Source organism: Gorilla gorilla, chromosome 5, assembly GCF_029281585.2.
Source record: "Gorilla gorilla gorilla isolate KB3781 chromosome 5, NHGRI_mGorGor1-v2.1_pri, whole genome shotgun sequence".
In the NCBI taxonomy this organism is placed as follows: domain Eukaryota; kingdom Metazoa; phylum Chordata; class Mammalia; order Primates; family Hominidae; genus Gorilla; species Gorilla gorilla.
In genome coordinates this window covers 162,458,375-162,479,469 of record NC_073229.2, presented here as the reverse complement: position 1 = coordinate 162,479,469, position 21,095 = coordinate 162,458,375, and the positions used below count along the sequence as shown (strand labels likewise).

The 21,095-nt window shown below is 43.5% G+C and overlaps 1 protein-coding gene across 2 annotated transcripts in view; it reads right to left on the bottom strand.

Moving 5' to 3' along the window:
* ARFGEF3 (ARFGEF family member 3) overlaps positions 1–21,095 on the bottom strand; it is a 182,658-nt gene that overhangs the window by 58,256 nt on the left and 103,307 nt on the right. For both annotated transcript variants that reach the window (XM_019029912.4, XM_063707892.1), the window contains 3 exons: positions 7,847–8,013; positions 6,300–6,465; positions 398–505 (listed from right to left, as the gene is read on the bottom strand). In XM_019029912.4, the coding sequence (XP_018885457.2) occupies positions 398–505; positions 6,300–6,465; positions 7,847–8,013 (441 nt within the window). The remainder of the gene's footprint in view (positions 1–397; positions 506–6,299; positions 6,466–7,846; positions 8,014–21,095) is intronic.

Below are 21,095 nucleotides of genomic sequence, written 5' to 3'. Positions count from 1 at the left end.
TGAGACAGAGTCTCGTTCTGTCACCCAGGCTGGAGTGCAGTGGTGCAATCTCGGCTCACTGAAAGCTCCGCCTCCCGGGTTCACGCCATTCTCCTGCCTCAGCCTCCCGAGTAGCTGGGACTACAGGTGCCCACCACCACGCCCGGCTAATTTTTTGTATTTTTAGTAGAGACGTGGTTTCACCGTGTTAGCCAGGATGGTCTGGATCTCCTGACCTCGTGATCTGCCCGCCTCGGCCTCCCAAAGTGCTGGGATTACAGGCGTGAGCCACCGCGCCCGGCCCAATTACTTTTTCTAACCAAGACAAAATCCTGATTCAAGTCACCACATAACAATGTAATTGCTGGTAACAAATGCAGTGTATGGATGTTCATAAACTCAAGACCCAAGTCATTACCTGCCACTGTGGAGTCATCAATTCTCCTGCTCTGGGCAAAAGGAGACTCTGTAGCAGCCGAGGCCATCAGCTGGCCACCAATGGCACTGCTCTCTAAGCCGTCAATATCTGTCAAGGAAAAAGAAAGAAGTTTTCCCTAAATAAAACACTCCAGTCAAAAACAAGCAAATGGCCACCACGATATTCATTTTTAACAAATATCCCTTGTATCTTTTATGTTTCAAGCATGTAGCAACCTTTAATGAGACTATCATAAATTTTGCTTTATTCCCTCAGTCTAGTTTTATTTCACTTTGGAGTATTTATTCTTCTGTTACATTGTTGCCTATCTTTATTTAAAAATAGATGTACATTATAAATTATTATTTCTCTGTTAGAAAATCTATTGATTTAGAATATTTTGATCTTAAATGCTCTTTTTATTCAGAACCATGGATTATTCCCAAATTTTATATGTACAGGTTACCCAGATGTGAACTTTAGTTTCAGAGCTTCCTTACATGAATTAAGAGGAGAATAAGCCTCTTTGGTCAGATCATCACATAGTCAGATTGCAAAGTACAATAAATAATACCTTATAATTTTGTTTTCTTTTTTTTTTTGAGACGGGAGTCTCACTCTGTCGCCCAGGCTGGAGTGCAGTGGCGTGATCTCGGCTCACTGCTGCAAGTTCCGCCTCCTGGGTTCACACCATTCTCCTGCCTCAGCCTCCCGAGTAGCTGGGACTACAGGTGCCCACCACCACGCCCGGCTAATTTTTTGTACGGGGGTTTCACCGTGTTAGCCAGGATGGTCTCGATCTCCTGACCTTGTGATCTGCCTGCCTCGGCCTCCCAAAGTGCTGCGATTACAGGTGTGAGCCACCGTGCCCTGCCAATAATACCTTATAATTTTCAAAGTGTTTTCACAAAACATTTTTTCACTTGATCATCGAAACAGCTCAAATTAGGTAAGTAGGTCAGTATTATTTTTATTTCACAGAGGAAGAGACAGAGTCCTGCACCACAAAATGACGTTTTGGTCAACCATGAACTGCATATAAGACAGTGGTCCCATAAGATTATAATAGCATACTTTTATTGCACCTTTTCTATGTTTAGATACACAAATACTACTCTGTTATGACAGCTGCTTACGGTATTCAATACACAAGGTGCAGGTATGTAGCCTTGGAGCAATAGGCTATACCATCTAGCCTAGGTGTGTAAGTACACTCTATGATGGTCACATAATGACAAAATTGCCTAACAATGCATTTCTCAGAACATGTTCCTGTCCTTGCTAAAGGATGCATGACCATGTTTAAAGTAGGTAAATGGTTCAAGGCCATGAGGCTGATGACAGAAATAATTAGTATTCATGTCTTCTGACTCCCATCCAGGCCTCTCTATACCATTCCAGCTCTATACTGGATCCTCAGTTATCCTGTTTAAGTTTTTGTTGAAACAAATTCTTTTCTACAGAATTAGCTCAACAAACCACTCTTTAACATTATGGTGAGGAAAGGACTGGAGTTGGGTTGAGAAGGCTGAGCTTTAGTCTTGGCTCTGAATTAAGCAGCCTTGTAGCCCTGAGGCAGGCTCGCCAAGGCCCCAAGTTCCTCGGTATAAAGGAAGTAATCACTGGAAAAGTGACTATGGAGTTGAAATATACATACTTGGATGCAACTAACATAGCTGAATGCAACACAGGGAGGGGATGAGAAAGGAGGGTAGTTGTGGGTTTTTTGTTTGTTTTTGTTTGTTTGTTTTTGAGACGGGGTCTCACTCTGTCACCCAGGCTGGGGTACAGTGGCGCAATCTCAGCTCACTGCAACTTCCACCTCCCAGTTTCAAGCGATTCTCATACCTCAGCCTCCTGGATAGCTGGGATTACAGGTGTGTGCCACCACACCCAGCTAATTTTTGTATTTTTAATAGAGACGGGGTTTCACCACGAAGGCCAAGCTGGCCTCTAACTCCTGACCTTAAATGATCCTCCCGCCTCTGCCTTCCAAAGTGCTGGGATTACAGGTGTGAGCCACTGCCTGTAATTATTAGTATTAATTCTGAGTTTAGGACTTCACCCTCACCCCAAGAGGATGAGACTTATTTGCATGGTGTTCCACCGTATCTTTGATTCTTACAGAAATTACAAAAAGCCTAGAGACTCCTCAGCAACTATCAGAACCAAAACAGGGACAAAATCTATATGGCTGCTAAGGTGGAAACAGACTCGTTTCTCTGAAATTAATTTGACGTCTGGTCAAATGGCCTAATGATATTTGCCAGAAATTTTCATTTATCAAAGTATAATGAATGTTTTCTATGTGCTAGGTAAAGGTCTGATGAATTCAAGTAATGCAAAGCTTATTTCTGTGCTAAAATTCCACAGTTCTATACAATACTCTGACATGACATCAGGAATGGCCACAGTTAGTACAGGGTTGATCATCAGATTGCTGGCACTGCTTCTCCTCATACATAATGAAAAGATCAAATAGAAGTCTCCAAACTCTAGGTTAACTGCTGCTCTGATTCACTTGTCACTTCATACCTGGAATTTAGAATCACAAAGAATCACAGATCCTTATTTTGTTGAATTCTTATGAAAAGCCCTTTTCTATCATTAAAATTAAATAACTTTCCTATGGACATAGCAATTGAGCTTACTGTTCCATTAATAACAGCGATGGCTAATTAACAGTGATGACTGATGAATATGGGAACTGCGAATAGTCTGTTACTTATTCATTTTACATGTACTGAATGACTCCTTTTATTAAGGTCCGGGCAAGAGAGTCACAGAGATTACTTTTGGCAGAAACTGTGGTCTTCTCAAATGAAAGCTGGAATGTTTAGGATCCTCATCCAAATTCTCAGACTTATAAGCTCTGGGCAGTACCTGCCATCCCTACTGAAAGGAGTTTGTGAAGACAAACGGAAATCAAGCATTGCTTATAGGTAAACTAAATAAATGACTCTCATACATTTGAATGATTACTTTTCTTTTCTTTTCTTTTCTTTTTTTTAAAGACAGAGTCTCACTCTGTTGCTCAGGCTGAAGTGCAGTGACGCGATCTCAGCTCACTGCAACCTCTGCCTCCCAGGTTCAAGGGATTCTCCCACCTTAGCCTCCCAAGTAGCTGGGACTACAAGTGCTGGCCAACATGCTCAGCTAATTTTTGTATTTTTTTGTAGAGATGGGGTTTCACCATGTTGGCCAGGCTGGTCTTGAACTCCTGACCTCAAGTGATCCACCCGCCTCGGCCTCCCAAAGTCCTAGGATTATTGGCCTGAGCCACTGTGCTCGGCCTGAATGCTTATTTTTCAAATGGATGTAAATGCTATAATGATTAACAAAATACAAATTGATCACCTCTCCAGTGATCCTGATGCCCAAGTTTGAGACCCAATCTTACTTTCCCCAGTTCCATCCTAGTTCTTGAAGCAAGACTCCAAATGCCAATCAATGATGAGGACTCTGCCACCCATGGACAGACCTCACTGTATGTTCTGACCTTCTGCCTGATTCCTAAATAGTGCCTCACCCCAAATTCTACATGGCTGGGTTCCACCTGCTAGTTTATTCTGATACCTTGTAAGAGCCCTCAGTGCCAACCATAGGCAACATAACATGCCCTTTGGACAACAGATTCTGTGCCCCAGTTGGACTGTCTTGCCCAGCCCTGTGCTGTTCCTGCTGGGCACAGAGCAATGCCGAGCTGTGTGAGGATACAGACACTCCAGAGAAGGCAGGGCCTTGCTCTGAACCTCCTTCTGCTGGAGCCAGGAGAGGATAACTGCAATCAGAAACCAGTCTGGGGAGGGTGGGTGCGGCGGCTCACGCCTGTAATCTCAGCACTTTGGGAGGCTGAGGCAGGCAGATCACCTGAGGTCAGGAGTTCAAGGCCAGCCTGGCCAACATGGTGAAACCCCATCTCTACTCAAAATACAAAAATTAGCCGGGCATGGTGGTGGGCACCTGTAATTCCAGCTGCTCTGGAGGCTGAGGCAGAAGAATCGCTCGAACCTGGGAGGTGGAGGTTGCAGTGAGCTGAGATCACGCCACTGTACTCCAGCCTGGGGGACAGAGCTAGACTCTTAAGAAAACAAACAAACAAAAAAACCAACCAACCAACTAAACAAACAAAAAACCCAGTCTGGGGACTCAGAGCCAATCCAGGGCAAGCCTGGAGCTCTAACTTACTAAGGCAAGCGATGACCAGACTAAACTTTCGCAGACTCCTCAATCTTTGGCATTCTGGCCGAGCCACAATAAGCCATGAAAAGTGGCTTTTGCCAAAAAATATTGCTCCACAACAATATGGCATACTGCTCTCTACACTCTCGTGTGAAATTTCTAATAGTTAAATAGGATTTTAAAAGTTCTTGTGGCCCATATACACCACGGAACACTACACAACCATAAAAAAGAACAAAATCATGTCCTTTGTTGCAACATGGACATAGCTGAAGGCCATTATCCCAAACGAGTTAATGCAGGAACAGAAAACCAAATGCCATATGTTCTCACTTATAAGCGGGAGCTAAACACTGGGTACTCATGGACGTCAAGATGGTAACAACAGACACTGGGGACTGCAAGGCAGGAGAGGGAGGGAAGGGAAAGGGTTGAAAACTGTTGGCTACTATACTCAGTACCCGGGTGATGGGATCAGTTGACCCCAAACCTCAGCATCATGCAATATGCCCAGGTAACAAACCTGCACATGTACCCATTTAGTCTAAAGTAATAGTTGAAATTATATATATAGGGAGAACTATCACATGAGACTCTGCAAAAAGCACCAACTTGTTCACAAGCCATTGCAACTCACAAGCCATTGCAACCTTACACAAAATAGTACTCCTGTGAGGACATCTGCCCAGCCCCTGCTTGCCTGTCCAACTTAAACTGGCACCGCCCTTGTTACTGATCCTTTACTCAAGGATCATTGTCTCAAAACAATGATGAAATCCTCCTCATTTTTCCTTTAAATACCTTTGTCATCCTTTACCTCCCTGTATACACACATAGTTTACTATGGCGGGCATATTCCCATTGCAGTGTCTATTCCTGAATAAATATTTTCTTAAAAAAGATAAAAGCTCTGGACACTGAAGACAAGGATGCTGGTAAGTATTTGGCATTATTATTAATTCTGGTACAGCTGGGAAGGGAAGGGAGGGCCTCTGATATGGATAAATGGAAGGAAACCAACTTTTTTTGTTTTGAGACAGGGTCTTGCTCCTGTTGCCCAGGCTGGAGTACAGTGGTGTGATCTCTGTTCACTGCAGCCTCTGCCTCCCGGGTTCAAGTGATTCTTCTGCCTTAGCCTCCCAAGTAGCTGGGATTACAGGCACCTGCCACCATGCCCAGCTAATTTTTGTATTTTTAGTAGAGACGGAGTTTTGCCATGTTGGCCAGGCTGGTCTCGAACTCCTGACCTCAGGTGATCCACCCACCTCGGCCTCCCAAAGTGCTAGGATTATAGGCATGAACCACAGCACTTGGCCAGGAAGCCAACTTTAAAATCAGTCATTTTACATTTATTGGTAAACCCCAAGGACACTGAATGATATGGGCAACTATTAGCATGTGAGAACTTCCAGGAATAATCCTAGGCCTACACATCCTATAGATATGGCCTACGGTTTTACACCAACAGACAAAGGTGCTAAGTTAGTCCTCATCTAATGGGGCACAGTGAACCCTACAGACTCCCACATGGAAAAGGGACAGAAAACTCCCGTGAAGTGAACTCATAACACTTCCCTGGAACTGTCACCATTGCCAGGGAAGCTTTGTGGGTGCTGTTTCAGAGTCTGCTCCAAGCACCAACACTTCTCTGAAAGAGGCTTTAAAGTGTGAGCCGTCCCACCCTACCACGTGCCCCAAGGCCTTGCAACGAACCACTGACCGGTCAGCATTGTGATGAGGGGAAGGCTGTTATCTTCCGGGCTGCCCCAATAGCCAGCCTCTCCAAGCATGTTCCTGTCGAGCACCTGATGGTAGAGCTCCTCAATCCAGGCCTGGGAGAAGACCATCAGCACGCCGCTGGTCTGCACCTGCTTCATGAAGTCCTTCTACAGAGAGATCGCATGAGAAGGTGACCACATAACACCCTGCTCACTAACAGGCTCCTAAGTGCCTCTGCTGCCTCTTCACGTCACAGAGCCCTGAACTAAACCAAGGCTTGTGTATTGGGTAAGGGGGCGGCAAGTGGGGAGAAGTAGAGATGGAGGATTCCCAAATGTGCTGAGGTTTCCTTCACTGTTGACACCTTTTGACAGATACCTTGCAGAAGGATTAGAGAGACTGCACTTTACATTCTTACTCTTGGATGTGTGGAAAGGTTTGCAATTGCACAGATGTCTTTAATAGCGTACGAGCTTCCTTTTCTAGGAGCCCCAACAGCAGCAGAGGTGGAACGTGCTCCTGCAGGAATGTGCACATTTCCAGAGACACTTCACTTATGCTCATGAAGCAATCACTTACCTTCGGGAATTTACAACTTATCAAGCAAGCAAATGATTATTGATTTCCTTCACGTAGATCCATGGATTTAGGCTCAGGAACTGATAATAGGGTACACCATGGAGTGGCTTGCTCCATCACAGGAGCTAACCACAGGACAACCAACATTCTCATTGTACCCCTTACAGGAAGTGCTTATGAGCAACAGCCAGTGAGCTTAGTTCTGGGTCAACAGTAGGTCTGGGAACATGTTGGAATACGGTGAAGAGTTTTTATAAGTGCACATCTTCAGTCAGGCCTGATGGCTCATGCCTGTAATCCCAACGCTTTGGGAGGGCAAGGTGGGAGGATTGCTTGAGCCCAGGAGTTCAAGGCTGGCATGGGCAACATAGCAAGACCCTGTCTTTACAAAAAATAATTTAAAAATTAGCCAGGCATGGTGGTGCACACCTGTAGTCCCAGCTACTCGGGAGTTGAGGTGGGAGGACTGCTTGAGCCCAGGAGTTTGAGGTTGCAGTGAGCCATGCCATGATCACACCACTGCACTCTAGCCTGGACAACAAAGCGGGGCTCTGTCTCAAAAAAAAGAAAAACACAACTCATTTTCAGCAAATTTCTTGCACATCTTCTGATCTCCCTTAACACGTCAATGATGTGGTTTTGGACAGGTTTTATACACATGTTTAATAATGACATGAGATGAAACTACTGGGTTATCCCTGGGCAGCCATTTCCAGGGCCTCACGTCCATACACTCTTCACTGGAGCCCAGTGGGCAGCTCTGTGCTCACGGTGCTGGGCAACTGTATATCTGTGCCCTTATATATATGTCATCTCCTTCCATCCCCCAAAGTCCCACTGGCATTACCAACCTAGAGCAGCCCGGAACAAAACACGCTGTGCCATCCCACTCAGGGCACTGAGGCTAGGCTGTACACCAGGAGGTTACAGCCTGCCCTCTGCCAGTCCAACGAGGGATGGCACACTCACCATCACGCCTGGCGCCAGGGTCGGCCGCTTCCTGTAGTAGTCACCGTGGGAGAGCTTCAGGTTGAGGAGCAGGGCGCAGTGTGCAGCTGTGTAGAGGCTGTCTGCGTTCATCAGCATCTGGAAGCTGAGGCTGCTATTCCCGTCAAAGCCAGGAGAGTGCATCATGCCTAAGAGAGAAAATGAAGGGACTTTTGGGGGTGTGAACAGTGTGCTTGGCAAGGCTGGCTTCCAGAGAGCTGCGAACCCATCGTGAGAGATACTGCATCATATAGGACATTTCTGTATAGCACTGACAGCTAGCCAGGAATATCCTTAGGGCCGGATACACACCCCAGCCTGGTGGCAAAGAGCATGCGTTCAGGAGTGGATCTGCCTGGGCCTGGATCCTGATCTCTTACTTAGCAGCTAGAACTTTGATAAACTCATGTAAACCCTGTAAGTCTCACCTTCTTTTCCTATAATAAGGAGAAGAATTGACTGCATTCTATCCCCAGCTTGAGCCCTCCGGTGGCTCCCCATCACAATGTAATAAAACTCCAACCTCACCCTCCTCTCTCCCTCTCATTCCCCGCAGCCACCCTGACTGCCTGCTGTCCCTCAGCCACACCAGGCCTGGACCTGCCGCAGGGCCTTTGCATTTGTTTTTGTCACTCCTAGGATGATCTCAGGATCTCTGGATGCTGCGCTCCCTCAATTCTGCCAAGTCTCTGCTCAAGTGACAGAGAGACCTTCCCTTTTAATTCCACTATTAAATAGCAAATCCACTCCTGCCCCCCACCAATATGCCGCTTACCCGGCTTTTAAAAAATGGCCTCGATGGCATTTATTCTACCCAGTTTTATATTAACATATACTTGTTTATCATCTGCCATCACCACTATAAAATCAATGAGAAGGTGATATTTCATTCGTTTTGTTCACTACAGAATCCCCAATGCCTAGAACAGCGTTTGGTACATAGTAGACCCTTAAAAACATTTGCTGAATGAGTAAGAATTAATGGATATGACTGCATGAGAATTAGATGCAATAATGCATGTAAGATGTTTAGAAAAGTTATTAATACAACTTTTCAAAAGGAATAATGTTTCTCGAAAAGCTAAACATAGAATCACTATATGACCCAGCAATTCTACTCCTATATAACCAAAAGGACTGAAAGCAGGGATTCGAACAGACGTTTGTACATCAGTGTTCACTGCAGCATTACTCACAACAGCCAAAAGGTGGAAACAACTGAAGCGCCCATCAACAGATGAATGGATAAGCAAATAGTGGTATATATATAAAATGGGTATTACTCAGCCGTGAAAAGGAATGGCGTTCTGATATATGCCACAACATAGAGGCGCCTTGAAAACATTATGCTAAGTGTCAGGCACAAAATAACAAATATATATGATGCACTCTATGAAGCACCTAGAATAAATTAGAAGAAATAGAAAATAGATTGGAGGTTACCAGGGACCAGGGACCGGGGGCAGACTACCTTCTATTTGGAATGTTAAAAAAGTTCTGGAAATGCTTGCACAACACTGTGAATATAATTAGTACCACTGAATTGTATACTTAAAATTTATTAAAATAGCAAATTTTGTTACATCTATTTTTACCATGATGAAAACAAATAATAATGTAATACATCAAAACACGTTATGCCAGGTGCAGTGGCTCACACCTGTAATCCCAGCACTTTTGGAGGCCAAGGCAGGCAGATCACTTGAGTCCAAGAGTTCCAGACCATCCTGCCCAAGAGGGTGAAACCCCATCTCTACTAAAAATACAAAAATTAGCCTGGCATGGTGGCGCATGCCTGTAGTCCCAGCCATTTGGTAGGCTGAGGAATGAGAATTGCTGGAACCTGGGAGGCGGAGGCTGTAGTTAGCTGAGATCACACCACTACATTCCAGCCTGGGCAACAGAAAGAGACTCTGCCTCAAAAAACAAAAAAACAAAAAACAAAAAACATGTTAAATTGTGCACTTTAAGCAGGTAAACTGTGTGGTATGTGAGTTATCTCACAATCAAACTGTTAAAAAAATAAATGAGGAAATAAAGAGGTTCAAAAAAAAAACCATTAAATAATAGCTATTGACTTTCTCCCCACTATCTTTTCTTTTAAAAGACATTTTATACTTACTAAAGTTTTCATTTTGAAGATCCCTTTGAGCTTTATATAAATTAACTGAAAAAACAAACAACTATATCTCATGCTCTGAAGATGGGTTCATTCAGTGAGAGTTGTTGGTATCATGGCTCAAACTTTCACAGGGAGCTTGGGGTGAAAAAATTACTGAAGTCAGCTTCTCTGCATCTATTAGTATGCTGGTCCTAAGGCCATCTGCAGACAGGCATTTCCAGGCCTTCAGGGTTCCTGACTATCTGGAGCCTGGTGGTCAGCTCGCAGCTTTGCAGCCCACAGACAACTGCACATCTGTGTCCTCCTTACACTGTCATCTCCTCTTACCCTCCAAAGCCCCACAGGCAATACCAGACCAGACAAGTGTGGAACAAAACACACCGAGCCACTCCTCTCAGAGCACCTTAAGAGATTTTCAATGAATGCGCCATTTGTTCCTGCAAATACTCGGAGGCTGAAATCTAGGGATGTGCGGGAAACAGTTCATCTGTACATTTGTGCATGCAAATTACACATGTCCATATACTCTGCAAATCATGTCTAAAATTATTCTTTAATAAAAAATATGGCTCATATGAAATGTAAGTGTTTTCTAGAATTAACAGTCAAAGAAATGAGAGATACAAATTTACAGCTAGAATGTTTATTCAGTGATGTTGTCCCTATGAAAATGAGATACAAATTTACAGCTAGAATGTTTATCCAGTGATGTTGTCCCTATGAATTTTTTTTTTCCTGAGTCAGAGTCTTGTTCTGTCACCCAGGCTGGAGTGCAGTGGTGCGATCTTGGCTCACGGCAACCTCTGCCTCCCGGGTTCAAGCAATTCTCCTGCCTCAGCCTCCCAAGTAGCTGGGATCACAGGCATGCACCACCACACCCAGCTAATTTTTGTATTTTTAGTAAAGACAGGGTTTCACCATGTTGGCCAGGCTGGTCTCGAAGACCTCGTGACCCACCTGCCTCAGCCTCCCAAAGTGCTGGGAATACAGGTGTGAGCCACCATGCCGGGCCATCCCTATGAATTTTAATAAATAGTTAAGTAAGAAGATGTGGACCAGAGAAAGCTTTCAAAGTTGAAAATAATTCAAGATCTCTGCCATATTTGAGGGCAGTATAAACATTTTTTGGTGGGAGTAAGCATATATATTATTCCCACAAAACCACCTCAGACAATCAAAGAGTGGGCATTACCTCTGCCTTATGAAACAAGGCAGGGGAAATAAAAAACAGTAGAAATTTTGATGTTGCCTCAAGACGTTTTCTACCAAGAGCACTTTGTGATCATGGGCTGAGGTGCATTTTATTATTATTTTTTAAAATTTATTTTATTTATTTATTTATTATTTTTTTTGAGATGGAGTCTTGCTCTTGTTGTCCAGGCTGGAGTGCAATGGCACAATCTCAGCTCACTGCAACCTCCACCTCCCGGGTTCAAGCAATTCTCCTGCCTCAGCCTCCCGAGTAGCTGGGATTACAGGCATGTGCCACCGCGCCCAGCTAATTTTGTATTTTTAGTAGAGACGGGGTTTCTCCGTGTTGGTCAGGTTGGTCTAGAATTCCGGACCTCAGGTGATCTGCCCGCCTCAGCCTCCCAAAGTGCTGGGATCACAGGTGTGAGCCACCATGCCTGGCAAGGCTGAGGTGCATTTTTTTTTTTTTTTTTTGAGACGGAGTTTCGCTTTTGCTGCCCAGGCTGGAGTGCAATGGCGCGATCTCGGCTCACCACAACCTCTGCCTCCCAGGTTCAAGCAATTCTCCTGCCTCAGCCTCCCAAGTAGCTGGGATTACAGGCATGCACCACCATGCCTGGCTAATTTTGTATTTTTAGTAGAGATGGGGTTTCTCCATGTTGAGTCTGGTCTCGAACTCCTGACCTCAGGTGATCCACCTGCCTTGGCCTCCCAAAGTGCTGGGATTACAGGTGTGAGCCACCACGCCCGGCAAGGCTGAGGTGCATTTTAAAAGGAAGATCAGACTGCAAGTGAGATCTGAAAACTACATCCTTGGTTAGAACATAAGCAGTGTATCTCAGCCCTGATGGTCCATGGGAACCCCTGGCACTCTCAAGGTGCTAGTGGGGCTGATTCCAGTTATCTGGAGGAGACATAGGGCACAAGACCAGTCTCCTTCCATGGTAAAACAGAAAGTAGCATTCAGGATTGGGTGTTTAACTATCCTGGATCATAGATGAAAGGTACAATTGAGTCTATCAACAAGAAAAGAAAAATGAATCTGTAAATGGCTTTCATTTTAGACATCAGTAATAATTCCTTTCAAAATGTTGAAACCAACTACTAATTACCTTGGGATGTTTTGGAAAACTGGGCACTTGCTCAGATGCTGAAAGTGAAAAAGGCCACTAATGTGAGTGTTGACATGGAGACCAAAATCAGCAGAGAAGTGACGAAGCCCTGGCAGGCACTACTGGTGGAGACACCCAATAGGAAAGACTTTGTCAGGTTACCTTTGTTGCAGGTAATCTGTTGGTACCAGCCTACATCTGCATGCAGATTAATTTCTTAAATTACAAAGAGCTGGCAAATTTGTAAATAAAACAAAATAAGGTCTATTTTGTCAACTTAAACAGCCATTTTCTTGCTATGTCAGATATAGTTTACTGGTGATATTGATAATAATGGAAACATGATAAGAATAATTTATTAAATGCTTTCTATTGCCTAGAACCAGTCTCTCCTCATATATCATTTTCTAATCCTGCCCTATTGTTTACCAGTAAGGAAAGTGCCCCAGAGACAGTAATTTGCCCAAAGTTACACGGCTCAAAATCGGCAAAGGTCTTTTGGGCCCACACTTCAGGTTTTTGCACTAGCCATGCTCTACTTGCTTCGAATGTCATGAAAAGATTCTGCCATATCCTGTACCTCTCTAGTAGATACTCTATTTTCCATTCTTCCCTCTGATTGGCCTCACTGATGTGCTATCCAATTTAGAGTAAGAAACTGTAAGAACTACGACCTTTAACATATTTTGACTCTTTGCATTGCCCAGTGTTCAGTAACTAAAGTTCATTCTCTCCCTCTATAATTAAGATGTGCTTTACTGTGGAAACAGGAGGATGGATCACCTACTTGACTGCTTACCAGGGAAAGATTAGATACAAGAGTAGCACAAGAGACCTCTTAAAATCTCTTCTGTGTCTAAGAGAATTTGGTACTTCTTTTTTGGATAAACATTAATTTAGAACATTTAATAGTACTGAAGAGTATAAAAAATAAGAACAGTAGTCCCCGCTTCTCTCAAGGCCCAATGATACCTCTAACAGCAAGACTCACTTCCTTGTGTGTATGAAAATACCACAAAGCGAGATCACACTACATATGTCAAACTGTAACTTGATGTTTTCTAAAAATACGTGTTAGATGTGTCTTGATATTGACACTTCTGGGTCTGTTTCATTCTTTTTTAATGACTGTGCATATACCACTGCATAGTTACATTGTGGTTTGATTTATTTGATCTTAATGCTCTATTGGTGGACATTTATGTTGTTTCAATTATGAAAAATACTGAAATGATGAAATGAATGTTAGTACTTCTGCAAGCGTACTAAAAGCAGAATAAGTATATTAAGTTTAACAGATACATACAAACTATTTTCCAAATAGATTTATACCAATTTTCCCACCTACCAACTGTGCACAAGAGCACTCTTACACCCACTCTCAGCAACGCTGGGCATTATCAGCTTTCTAAACCTTCGTGATAAGATTACACAACTTTGCTTAGTCACAGATTTATTTAAGTCTACGGCTCTAATTTTTACATAACATTACTGCTTTATCTTCTGATAGAGGTTGCAAGAAATTCTTTTAGAGATTTGGAAAAGGCACAAAGAAGAAAATAATCTGTAATAACACCAGGCTGAGATAAGTAGTATTAACATTTTAATGTGAATTTTAAATCCTTCTTTTTAAAATTACATTATATTTTTTCATATCATTAAATATTACTGGAAAACATCATTGTAAATGGCTATACAGGCCAGGTGCAGTGGCCCATGCCTGTAATCCCAGCACTTTGGGAGGCCAAGGTGAATGGATTACCTGACGTCAGGAGTTCAAGACCAGCCTGACCAACATGGTGAAACCACGTCTCTACTAAAAATACAAAAAATTAGCCAGGCGTGGTGGCGGACGCCTGTAATCCCAGCTTCTCAGGAGGCTGAGGCAGGAGAATCGCTTGAACCCAGGAGGCGGAGGTTGCAGTGAGCCGAGATCGTGCCACTGCACTCCAGCCTGGGTGACAGAGCGAGACTCTGTCTCATAAATAAATAAATAAATAAATAAATAAATGGCATCTGCTAGTATGCTATAAATCTCTGCCTGAGTTTCTGTTCCTTTGTGTAGGTTCCCAGGAGCCAATGAGATGCCAGATATCCACTGGTATTTTCAAGTCTATCAGGACTTAAAAAACTCATACATTTGCTGGGCTACAGTTTTTCAGCCACCATGGTTTCCCCCACACCCCCGCAACCAGAGCTAATCAGCTCCAGAGGTTTCTGTGTTCTTGAACAGCATCTCCTAAATAATTAAAAATCCTCTAAGAGAAGCATGTGAAGAACAGCTTAAAGATCCACCAAAAGGAGAAATTGAGTACATTGTGGTCAGTTAGCAGAAATGGGTATCATAGAGGCATCCTAAGTCATATTTGCAAAGAACACTTAAAGACACAAGGAACATGGCAACAAAATATTAACTAGAAAGTACATTACAAAATTACACATATGACATATTCATTCCCCTTATCCTGGTACTGTGCAGTGTAATGAGCATGCTGTCTGGAGCCAGGTTCATATGCTGGTATCACCGCTTCCTAGCTATGTACATACCTTGGATGACTTATTACTTAACCTGTGTCTCAGTTTTCTCATCTGTAAAATGAGGATAATAGTGCTATCTACTTTATGGGGTTGTTATGAGTATTAAATGAGTTAATATCAGTAAAACCTTTAGATAATGCAGGGCATATAGGAAGTGCCATGTTAGATTAGCTATTATTATCATCATTATTATTGTAGATACATGTAAATAAGCACATTCATATGATGAAAAATGACTGCAAAGAAAGATGCCAAGATATTTCAGAGTCAGCTTCTAGGTGGTATGATTATTTATTTTGTGTTTTCTTTTTTTGTAGAGATGAGGTCTTACTATGTTGCCCACTATGTCCTCCCACCCTGGCCTCCCAAAGTGCTGAGACTATAGGAGTGATATCTTGTGTGGTTTTTATATTATTGTATTCTCTAAGTTTTATATTCCACAATGCCAGGTGTTGGTAGAGGATTTTGTTAGACTACTTATTCTCCATTCCTGCTTCTAGAATACTTCTCTTCCTCCATTTATTAAAGCAAGCAAGCAAACTCTCAGCCTTTGAGGCTCCTATCATCTGGCCAAATCTTCCACCCATCCTTGAAACTCTCCTTCATGATATGCCAGACACGGCCACATTCACTGACCACCCTGGCTTGGAGTCTGTGGCTTCCTCTTCACCCCAATGTCTCCTGCCCTTCCTGCCATTATCCTGCACGACTTCAGCCTCTAGATGGCCAAATCATCCAATGCCAGGTCCTTTTAGAGTCTTGACAGCCATGCCATCCATCATTCCCTCTATTCCGCCTCTTCCCACCCATAGGCTCCTACAGTAACACTCAGAATCAATTCACCCCACTCCAGTGTTCTTCCTGCAACATCACTGATTTAGATGGCCCACTCTGACCAGAATCTTTCTGCTGGCTTGCTCAGGCACTCACACTACAGCAGATTTTGGATGAATCCTCACCTTTCACCTACTGTACTACTGCAGTTAATCTGCAGAATAGATAAAGTAAGTACTACTGTTTATCATACTTACATTACAGGTAGGCAATGTGATGCAGGGAGAGGGTCAGTAACTTGCCCATGGTCACAGCTGTTCAGTGCTAGAGCTGGGATCTGAAGTTAGATCCCAGAAATGGCTAGAGCCCAGATATATATATATGTGTGTGTGTGTGTGTGTGTGTGTGTGTGTGTGTGTCTATGTAAAATTCCTGAAGTTAGAGCTCAGACATATTTATGTCTATATAAACTCCTGAAAATTGGTTTCATTCTCCCCTTTTCTGTCTGAGACAACATTCAAGAATGGAATTCACCAAAGACATTACAATAAGGATAACTCTGAATCCATAGTTGGTTTTTAAAACAAAATATGGTGCTGTATTAGAAACTGCTTGTTACTATATAAAACCATTTTCTTCTTACTTGGTAATAGAATCATGACTTTACTCGGGCTTGCAATGTGCCCTGTCTCCTAGGAGGGGTCAGTGAACTTGAGGTTGTTGTGTGGCGCTTCCAGAGAGCTCCTGAAAGCAGCCGTATTTAGCTCTCAGGTGGCTCCTTTGCTAGCCTTGCCCCCTTCCTTCTTGCTCAGACTATAGATGAGAAGCCAGCAGCTCCGCCAGCACCAGCTGTCTCAGTTCATGAGGAAACCTGAGGATGACAGTCACCTATTAACAAGAGTAGAGCTGAAAGACAGGAGCACCTGGGTCCCTGATTATCGTGGAGCTCTGGAGATCAGACCTCAGACTCAATTTAGAGGAAAGGAAATGAATCTCTTTCCTTTTGTAGTAATATTGCCTTTTTTTTTCTTCTTTTTTTGAGATGGAGTTTGGCTCTTATTGCCCGGGCTGGAGTGCAGTGGCACGATCTCAGCTCACCGCCACCTCCGCCTCCTGGGTTCAAGCGATTCTACTGCCTCAGCCTCCCGAGTAGCTGGGCTACAGGCATGCACCACCATGCCCGGCTAATTTTGTATTTTTAGTACAGACAGGGTTTCTCCATGTTGGTCAGGCTGGTCTTGAACTCCTGACCTCAGGTGATCTGCCACCCCCGCCTCCCAAAGTGCTGGGATTACAGGCATGAGCCACAGTGCCAGGCCATCATCTGCATTTTCTATAGATGCAAACAAACCTAATCCTAACTGACAGAGGCAGCATAACATACTCATTTATTTATTTGAGGTTTTCTTCCTATAATTTTACCTTCTGTATTATATAAAGATAGCAAGGTAAACTTGTATTTGCCATCTTTTGAGGTGTTTAAACCACAGAGCCAAAAACTGAGGCTGGTAACGGCATAAATGCCTTCCTGGTTGTGTAGTCACAAAGCTAGAGCTCCTTCCAGAGACTTCAGCCCATTCCTTAGAGGGTGAAGGGACAGGAGAAGAAGCAGTGAGGCAGAGAAGGGTGAGCCCAGGCTGGGCAGAGGTTGCAGGTCTGTGGCTGCCCACCGCCTGGCAGTACCTGCAGGGTTGGCGGGACACCCGAGGAGGGCGGACAATGGTAGCAAAATCACAGGACCCTTAGGGAGCCTATGACTGGAGATAATGGGGGCTCCCTGGTGATATAAGAAGTGAGGGGGCCTCCCCTTACAGATACCACACAAGCTCCAGCTTCTGGTTTGACCCTGGGATGAGAAATAAAGGGAGGGCAGAGACCAAATGTTCTCCCTGCTAGGCAGGCTGAGGGGCTACAGTCAGCTTTGTTTTAATGTAAAGAAATAGATATATCTTGTACAACTGAGATTTATACTTGCTACACTATCTTTTAGGAAATCTGGTACTTTATAAAATATTGCTTGCAGCGAACCTTACATTTGGTCAAAGTAAGTCACAAGACTGCAACTGAAAACCGCTAATCTAAGGAACAGCAATCCAAAGTCAGTGCCGATGACCCTTGATCAATTGCCGTGCAAGGCTGGCACCTTCCTTTAGTGCTGAGGAACCACCTTACACAGATGTCACTTTGTTCTATCCATGATCAAAGAGGCATTTCTGCAGCAATCACAGCTCATGTCAAGCACTGTCTTTATAAAAAAACGTACTTTATTTGCCCGAACATTTTCAAACTCCCCTACCATATGAAACTTTAATTGCTTTGAAAAGAAAGGCTCTCCTGAATCCTGTAGAATTAAGGAGGCTCATTTCAATGGCATATTAGCTGTCTGAAGATAGGAGTCACTGAGAAACACTGAGTGACTGTGATTCAGCCGAGAAAGCAGCCCCGATAACAGGGTAGGGATGAAGGCTTGATGGACGTTTATGACAAAGTGAGGTTTGAAGCTTTTGACATCAAAATAAATAATGAGTCAAAGAAAGGGTTTATAACTCAGGGAGTTTTTCCCTTCTCCCTCTCTTCTGTTTTTACTTTCATAACTTTCTCTTAGAGGAACAAAGGAAATCTGCCATCTCCCTGTCTCAGTGGAGCATAATGTTTCTCTTTTGTTAATTTTTAATCATGGAAGTGGCACTTGCAAGGGGGCAAGAGGACATGCCTCAGTCCAGAGATGGATACAGGCCAGCACCCAGTGGCTGGGGGGGGGGTAGCCAAAGCAACGATCAGTGCCACCAGTTGAACCACAGCAGTGATGGAAGAGAGTTAGCTGTTGGTAACAGGACCACAGAGTGATGGGTCTGTAATTTGGAAAGAGAGTCCAACTCCTGAATAGAAAAATACTGTGATGTCACTAGAACTAAATAGACCTACAACTAAATTACAGTCAATAAAAATGATATTTGAAAACAACCAAACATTTGTGAAGTCTCTTTTCAATGTATTGATTTTTATGTTTAAAAAATAATTTCATAAAACATGTTTGGTCTGATGGGAAATTTACGGAACTCTAAAATTTGGGCAGTCTGCAACATTTATCGGGCCATATTCTGGCCACATAAAAAACTCACACAAGCCCTGTTTTGCATGTACTATAAATAAGTATTGATTTGAAAGGTACAAAGACACAAAACTGAAGACCTGCTTTAGCCTCAAATTTTAAAAAGACTTTGCTAGGATTATATTTCTTAATTCTCATAAGAAATGAGAGTGGTCCCTTGGAAGTCAGTCCTCACCACTGTGACAATTCATTCATCTGGAATTACTGGGGATGTGTCGATAAAGAAGAAGTTATCTGAGAGCTAAATTTTATATATTGTGCTGAAACTTCGGCAGTGGAGTTATTTTGTATGGATAATTTTAATTTTTTTTTCTTTGAGGCGGAGTAGCTCTGTTGCCTAGGCTGGAGTGCAGTGGGGCAATCTCGGCTCACTGCAACCTCCGCCTCCTGGGTTCAAGAGATTCTCCTGCCTCAGCCTCCTGAGTAACTGGGATTACAGGCATGCACCACCATGCCTGGCTAATTTTTTGTATTTTTAGTAGAGGCAGGGTTTTGCCATGTTGGCCAGGCTGGTCTCAAACTCCTGGCCTCAAGTGATCCACCTGCCTCCTGGATAATTTTAATTTTAAATAGAAGACCCTGACTATAATTTTACTGTTTCTTGATGGCTCAAGGCCATCATTATTACTGCAACCAGTGGCCATGCTGCACTCTAATACACAGCTATTCTGGGGACTAACAATGTTTGCTGGGCTCTCTGCCTTGGCACAAGGGACACCAAGATGGTCGGAGTAGCCAAGGCTGCCAAACCTCTCCATATGAATATTCCCAGCTGGGAAGAGGCAGAGACTCAAAGGATCCACCAATCGCTTCCAAAGAACAACTTGAGAGGCTTTATGTACAACTCCCTTAGCTCATGAACTATTGCACATCTTTTTTTTTTTTTTTTTTTTTTTTTTTTTTTGAGATGGAGTCTTGCTCTGTCACCAAGGCTGGAGTGCAGTGGTGCGATCTTGGCTCACTACAAGCTCCGCCTCCTGGGTTCACACCATTCTCCTGCCTCAGCCTCCCAAGTAGCTGGGACTACAGGCGCCTGCCACCACGCCCGGCTAATTTTTTGTATTTTTAGTAGAGACGGGGTTTCACCATATTAGCCAGGATGGTCTCGATCTCCTAACCTTGTGATCCGCCTGCCTCGACCTCCCAAAGTGCTGGGATTGCAGGTGTGAGCCACCGCACCCAGCCGAACTATGGCACATCTTAAGAGACCAAAAGGCTTGGTGTAGTGGCTCATGCCTGTAATCCTAGCACTTTGGGAGACAAAGGCGGGAGGATTGTTTGAGCCCAGGAGTTTGAGACCAGCCAGAACAACATAGTGAGACCTCATCTCTTCTTTATTTCCTTCTTTCCAACACAGTGAGACCCTTTCACTTCTCCTTTCCCTTTTCCCTTCCGTTTTCCCTTCCCTTCTGCCTTCCCTTCTTTCTCTCTGCCTTGCCTTGCCCTGCCCTGCCCTCCCTTGTCTTCCCTTCCCTTCCTTTCCTTTCTTCTCTTTCTCTTTCTTTTGTTTCTTCTCTTTCTCTCTTTCTCTTTCTTTGACAGGGTCTTGCTCGGTTGCCCAGGCTGAAGGGCAGTGGTGGAAACATGGCTAACTGGAGCCTCAACCTCCCAGGCCCAAGTGATCCCCCCACCTCAGCCTCCCAAGTGGCTGGGACAAAGGTGCACTACCATGCTTGGCTAATTTTTGTATTTTTTGTAGAGAAAGGTTCTCCCTATGTTGCCTAGGCTGGTCTCAAACTCCTGAGCTCAAGCAATCCACCCATCTCAGCCTCCTAAAGTGCTGGGATGGCAGGTGTGAGCCATCATGCCTGGCCAATACCCTGTATCTCTAAAATTAAAAAAAAAATTGCTGGGTGTGGTGGTGCGTATAGTCTCAGCTACTTGGGAGGCTGAGCCACTGCACTTCAGCCTGGGCAATGGAGTCAGACCCTGTTACAAAATAAAAGAGAGAGAGACCGAAGAACAACTTCATCAATTTACAATCAATAAATATTGATTGAGAATAAGCTGTACATATCTTGGGACCTTAGCATATAGCACAATTCGGCTTCTCTATAAATGTTGGTTGAAGGAGGATTTGGGTGGGTGTGTCTGAAAGAGAGAGAGACAAAAAGACAGACAGACACAAACATGCACAAAACACACCCCTAGAATGTTCAATAAGAGAATGTCAAATTTAATGACAGTGATATAAAAGATCTTAGGGAGAAAAATATTTTTTTAGGAAGAGTATACATTTTCCTAGTCTTCCAATAAAACGTGAATTTTGTTTCACACACAAATAAAAAAATCCAAGATTTGTTATATTTAACTCCAAAAGAAAAAATATTGAGAAAAAAATATGTTAGGTAGCCTTAAAAATTGATGTGAAATTAGGAAATA